Raw genomic sequence first — 6,580 nt, 5'->3', positions numbered from 1 at the left:
AACCCCATGGTTAAAACCAAGAAAACTTTCCTAAACGTATGTTGTAGGGACTTAAATAAAATAAGTAAGATGAATTACAGCTAAGAGTCTGTCTTATAGTTTACAAGTAGTTTAGGATTCTAAACAGATAAGAAAGAAAACAAGCAAATAAAAAAGGAAAAGGAGGAAAAGAAAGCAAAAGAGCTGATAAAGTTTCTGGCTACAACACAGGAGACATATCATTACCATATGATCTAATGTGGGTGTCAGCCTGGATTGTGTTCATTGAGTGAAACCTTATTTTTTAACTGTGCTATGGAATAGAAGCAGGAGGGTTTTCCACCAAGTGACAGTCACTGAGCTGAACTTACCCCCTCCTCCTTTCCACACCTGCAAAGACTTTTGCCTGGGTTGAATATTTAGTTTAATTACATCTCAGCTTTGAGAGCTCCTGTTGCAAATCCCTGGATTAAAAGGTACGGTTTTCAGTAATTCTCCTGAACTCTGCTGCACTAATAAAACTTCAGGCAAGTCTACGGCAAGAACTAGTTGAATTTTAAGAGAAACGAGGAAGAAATCCTACTAAATGTTTAGCAATCTTAAGTTTTGTATCCAGCACTTTTGTTTCTTGGGAACGTGAGAACACATTCTCAAGGACTGTGCAGATTTCCTACTGTTTATTTGACTGTTCTGTCTCTTGTTTTGATTTGTCTAAGTACTGTTATAGTCCTTTCTTTTTCCTTACTGTAAACTTTTGCAGCAGTATATTCTCTGTTTGCAATCCAGTGTTTAGAATCGGTGTGAAAAATGTGTGAGTACTTACATTTCTGTTTTAAATTGGACTATGTGATTTCTTTTTCATTTGTATTTCTTTATTTGTATTCCAAACATTAATGAATATAATTTCAATTTCGGAGAAAGTAATACGTAGTAGTTAGTTAAACTGGCTCAGTTTATGCCTTTGTAATGGTAGAAAGTGCTATGTTACAGTGTACAAACAGGGGACTTCTTACATTTAAAGACAGTTCCTATGAATGAAATAGAAAAGAAAATTCCTGGAGCTGAAACTCCTGTTAAAAGAGTTTTAATCTCTTTAAAACTTCCAACTTCTCTGTTTGCATATTTAGACTTTATTACACGAAATAGGTAAAACAGTGTAAAGTTTTGTTGGTTTTGTTTTTTTTTTTTGAAACTACACATATTGTTTAACTTGTGTTTTGTGGCATTTTAAGAGATTTCTGACAGTAGGTGAACTAATTTAAAACTTAATATAAAGGTAAACTGACCAGAAGACCACCAATACAGTGGTGATGTGAACTGATGAAGCATATTTCCAGTGGTATTTTAAACTGAAGTGTGGCCAAGTCTATGGTATAGTTTCCTCTGTTTGTGGAAAAGTCTTCCTCATTGTAAACACATAATTAAAACAAATTTACACAGCTATGTCCTGCAGACATAAATATTGTGTCCCAGGCCTTAAAGGATTCAGATTGCCCTCCCCCCCACCTTTTTTTGTGAGTGAAATGTAAACATTTCTTACTAGTACGGTTTTATATTTATCTTTTTCTCTGTTTATGTTCATTTATACATACAAACAATAGGAACAGATACATGTGCCTGCTATAAAAATATCTATATGAACAAAGATATGCAGACACATATCTATTCCTATTTCCTGATTAATACGTAGCTTGTGTCTACTTTCTCTGCTGTGTCTTTAGATTAGATAGTTCATATCCTTTGTTGTCCTGCAGTTTTCCTTTACACACAGCTCTTGCTGATATTATTCTGTTTTGGCAAAACAGAGACCACAAGAAAAGGCCTAAGACAGCATTTAACTGAGATAAGTAAAGTCATCAATATTAATGTGAACAAGAAGTAAAGTGTAAAGACATTTCCAAAGTGTCTTTGCCTTGTTTTGGGGTTTTTTTTTTGAGGGGTTGTAATTTAACTCCAGGGTAAGATCCTGATTGTGCATTCATAGGATGGACGGTGCTTCAGGAGTGACCCTGGTGGGGGGAATACAAGCAGCTTTAAGTATTTAAAAATATTTTACAAATATACAAATACATAAAAAAGAGCTGGGGAAGCTCTTTAAAAAGTACTGATTGCCAGCGTTAGTGTGCAGCATTCCCAGTGTTTGCTGATGTTAATGTACATTCTGAAAAATAACTTGTACTGGAGTAATGTTTTATTGATCATTTTCATAAGGCAGATTATTATAATGAATGGTGTTGATTTAGCAAATTTTTTTTCCCATTTCAGAGTATTAATACATTATGTAGTTATTTTACAACAATTTGTACATAATAACCATTATTTCAAAAATCTTGTTTCAGATTAAACTGTGGTAAGAACACCAGTTTGCTATGATATCCTTCCTTGTCTGTGTGTACCCTGTGTGCATCATGGGGGTGTTGCTGGAGAAGGGACACAGCCCCGATGTTGGTGGGGTCCAGGGCAGGAGGGACCACAGGAGGATGGCCCACACGGGGACACAGCCTACATGGCACGAGTTTGCACAGCACTAAGTTGGGCTGCCAAGACATGCTGAAATGCTCTGACCCTCTAGTTGAAACTGGGGTCTGTGTAACCCCTCAGTGCATGCAGTGGGTAATATGTCTGCTCCAGGAATGGAAAACTCTTTCAGGTCCAACTAAGAAACCAACTATGTCTCTTAAAGATACAACAGAAGTGGTGTTTTCCTCCACGGGAATTCACTCTGAAGTCTTTGGGGCATATGAAGATGTTAGATGTCCATCTTCCTGTTAGGTAGATGTCAGGAATATAAGCTATGATTTTAAAACACTAGCATATTTTGTAAGGTAACCTTATCATCCTTTCAAGACTGAGCCTAGAGGTTTTGACAGACTGCATTATTACATTATTTATTTACCTTTTTTCTACTGGTATTCTATAAAGAGAGGCCTCAATATACCAGCCTCACCTTACATTAGCTACCTGGTGGGTTCCATGTATCAGTGTAGAGAAGGAAACGGACCTCCTTCTCTGCCTCTCCCCCAGTTTTTTTATCTTTCCATTAGTCAATATGGAGCTGAGAAATGTTATACCACGCCCCTAACTGTTAGATAACTTCTGCTAGAAAAAAGTTAATCCCAGCTGGCACCCAGATGAGGCATTTTGGAAGTTATTGACCTAAAAAAGCAAGTGGATGTTTTTTTGCTTTAATTACAAAAAGCAACATCTATATTCAGGACTATGCCATCCGTTTAAAAAAAAAAGGTTCCTAATTAAATGGCTAGTTTGCCCTTCTGTCACTTGGCAACTTGAAGGCAGGTTTCTTGTTTTTTTGTGTGGGTTGTTTTTAGACTCATGAAGGTTTGTAAAGGATTAGCTTTTTTATATAAAATAGATAGAAAAAAAATAATTTTCAGAAAATTAGCTGATCTATACTGCCTCGATAAAAAACCTACAAACAGCTGTTTTGTATCTTTGTTGTGTTCTTATCCCACAACAACACAGGTGGCACAATGTTGTGTTGAAATGCATTTAGGCCTGAGTCCTGAGAACATGTATTTAAGCAGATCTCCTTGTTAATGTCTATTTATGCAATACACACTTGTGTAAAGTTGCTTCTGAGCATGGAAGTCTGCAGAATGAGGCTCTGAAGTGCTGTTAGAAAGTATGCTGACAATACCAAACATATTAATTTGAGTGCTTATACAGTGCAAAGCAGAGGATTTTCAGGGTGCATTGTTTATAGCATAAACATATAGCCAAAAATTTGGAAAGAAAGCCAAGAATATCCGATATAACACAACATTGTATTAAATTTTATTGTGCTGTTTAAACTGGGAAAGAAGTATAGCTCATTTAAACAACTAAAGATCTTCCCCCCTCTCTCTCCACCCCATCACTAGACTGTACTCTTTCTCAGTCAGTTTTACTAAGTTATAATTTAAAACACACAGCTGGCACTTAGAAAAAATATTTCTCAAGGCATGAAATACTGCATTACAGTGAGTTTGGGAACCTCAGGTTTGTCCCCAGGAGACAAACTCATTGCTATGAAACAAATGCTAATGAAATCAAATAGACTGTTAAGTTGGCAGAAAACAGACACATGGAAAATGTGGCTTATTGTTTTGACTGTTTTGCATAACCAAGTTGACAGTGCTGCCTGTTCCTAATAAATATTACTCTAAATATGCAAACAGATGTGTTTACAGTTGCCTTTAAACTCTTCTGTAAAAGCTTATTGACAAGCAGTTACCAGACTCCTATCCTATAGCTGTCCTATTTTTATGATGCAGTTTTCATTTACTGAAAGAAACAGTTATGCAATTGGTGGATTAGCAGGAACTATGCAGCCATCAGAAACTGCTACTTTTGTTGTAAATCTCCTGCTTTGATCCCAGGTTCTGCCCGGAGTCGATGAACTAAGCCATGAAGCTGGCTCTCCTCTTCATCTTACTGCTGCCAACATGCTTGGCCAAGCCATTCCACCAGCAGGGCCTCTTTGACTTTATGCTGGAGGATGAAGGGTCGGCTGATATGCCTCCGACAGATGACCCCGTCATATCTGGATTTGGACCAGTGTGCCCCTTCCGCTGCCAGTGCCATCTTCGTGTGGTGCAGTGCTCTGACCTAGGTAAGCCCAAGAGTATGTTCATGGGGTGTATACTTATGTTCTAGCCATGGGTTTGCAGCTGTGTCAGTGAGGCTGCTATGCACTGCCACTCTGTTACTGGGTTTTTGTCAAAGAAGTATGCTACAGCTACTGTCAACTAGAACATACTATATAAAATAAGTCATAAAACCCTGATGACATAGACATTTGTTGTGACCATGAAAAATGCTTGATGTTTTGATGTACATTTTGTGTATGCGCATTTCATTTCTTCTTTGAAAGACCACAGATTTCTGTTGCAAAGAAAATAACTTTTCAAAGTTATTCCTTCAAATGAATATTAAAGAAATTCAGTGAGGTCAGATGTTGGAATGGAAACATTTTAAAAGGTTCTAAATTGCATGGTCCAAGCTCCAACACCCTTAATCATACTGTCTAGTACTGCAATATAAAAATCATCCCATTTCCATTGGAATACATGAGCATAGAATAACTAACCCTGAATCATATATGCTGGAAACAGGTTTTTGGAGGAAAAAGCTTGGAAACTCTCCAAAACAATGAACACATTTTGCAGCTCCTTATTAAATATCTTTCTTAGACTCTGTTCAAGCTGAGACCATGAGAACCTTTCTCAAAAACTCCCCTTTCTCCCCCATGTACAAGGGCTTGTCTGCAGCCAGACCAGCAGGATGTGATGCCATGCCTGCCATCACTATATTTGACTTTCCCATGCAGAAATCTCAAGTAATGAGGTTGACTTCAGTGAGACTGCTCTTGGTTTAATCCAGTATTATTCAGTCTAGGTCAGTGTGTGCAATGTAGAAAATCAATTAAAGTTGGGTTTGCTCAGAAGGAAATTAGGTAGTTTATTCAGTGGACAGGTAAATAACTACTCTTATGACTTTACAGAGATTATTTTTTTAAAGCCTTCTCTCAGCTGTTTAAATGTACAGATGAGTGTTTCTATTTCCCTATCTTATAGCATTGGCTTTGATAATTACTATAAATCATGGCACAAATCCACCAATTAGGACCTGGGTCTCATTGTGGTGGGTGTTGTATAATTACAGAAAGGAGGGGGAAATATTAGTTACATCCTAGAAACTTCTGTGAATTTATTAAAGCAAGCCACATAATGACGCAGCAGATAGGTTTGGCGAAGACCCAGTGAACAATGCAAGCCAAGTTGCACAAATGAGAACGGACTAACCTAGCCATGTATTCATAAAGTTTTCACAGTACTGTCCCTGTTGAGAGATACTTTCCTTTTTTACCATTTAGGTGCCAGATAGTAGCAAACATGGACTGAGGACTAAGGAGGAGGTGGCCCCACATGCCATAAAGGTCTTAGGCTTTATTGTTATTACACTGGCTAATGCTGATGGAATTTAAGTTATTTTGGGAACTTGTCCCCAGTCTGCTTCATTTCTGCATAACGTAAGGAGCTTTCATTCGGTAAAAAAGTAGATACTCACACAGGAACCCTTTGTTGCTTGTACTTGTTCCCATGTTCCTGATTAGGATTCTTTCTCCCACTCACTCTCTGGAAGGAGGGTTCTCTGCAGTCGTGAGGTCCTGGGTGCAGAGAACATGTTAGAGCAAGGCAGCTGAAGGACCCTAACATTCATTCAGTTCTTCTTCACACACACGTGGGTTCAAAAGGGTTACCCTACAGACGACTGCCTACAGATGCTTCTGGGTTAAGAGTCTCATATTGACAAGGAGACTCAGAAATACAGAAATTAAGGCCTCAGGTCTGTGTTTCCCAGATAATTTCGAGAGGGGTGATAAGAAAGAGAGATATTTTGAGCATGATTTAAACCCACATGCTGCAGATATTGCAATAAAAAGATAGTGCTTTTGAAGGCTGATAACATCCAGCCTCTGGGCATGAAGAAGAGATCTCACTGGTCTTAAAATATGCAGCCCTGAAAAATAAATAGTATTTCCCTAGCAGAGCTCCAGGAATTAATAATCATTTGCTGACGACACCAAGCTGTGTGGCTC

General features: G+C 38.0%; 1 protein-coding gene across 1 annotated transcript; it reads left to right on the top strand.

The window, feature by feature from the left end:
• Positions 1-289: 289 nt before the first annotated feature.
• Positions 290-4,591, top strand: LOC104409238 (decorin-like; the record flags this gene model as incomplete). The annotated part of the gene is made up of 2 exons (XM_010019057.1): positions 290-455; positions 4,359-4,591. A coding segment is annotated over exon 2 (205 nt), but the record flags the coding sequence as incomplete, so codon positions are not given.
• Positions 4,592-6,580: the final 1,989 nt, after the last annotated feature.

The sequence above is a fragment of the Nestor notabilis genome, unplaced genomic scaffold, assembly GCF_000696875.1.
Source record: "Nestor notabilis isolate BGI_N333 unplaced genomic scaffold, ASM69687v1 scaffold13047, whole genome shotgun sequence".
Lineage (NCBI taxonomy): Eukaryota > Metazoa > Chordata > Aves > Psittaciformes > Psittacidae > Nestor > Nestor notabilis.
This window is presented reverse-complemented; position numbering and strand designations above follow the sequence as displayed.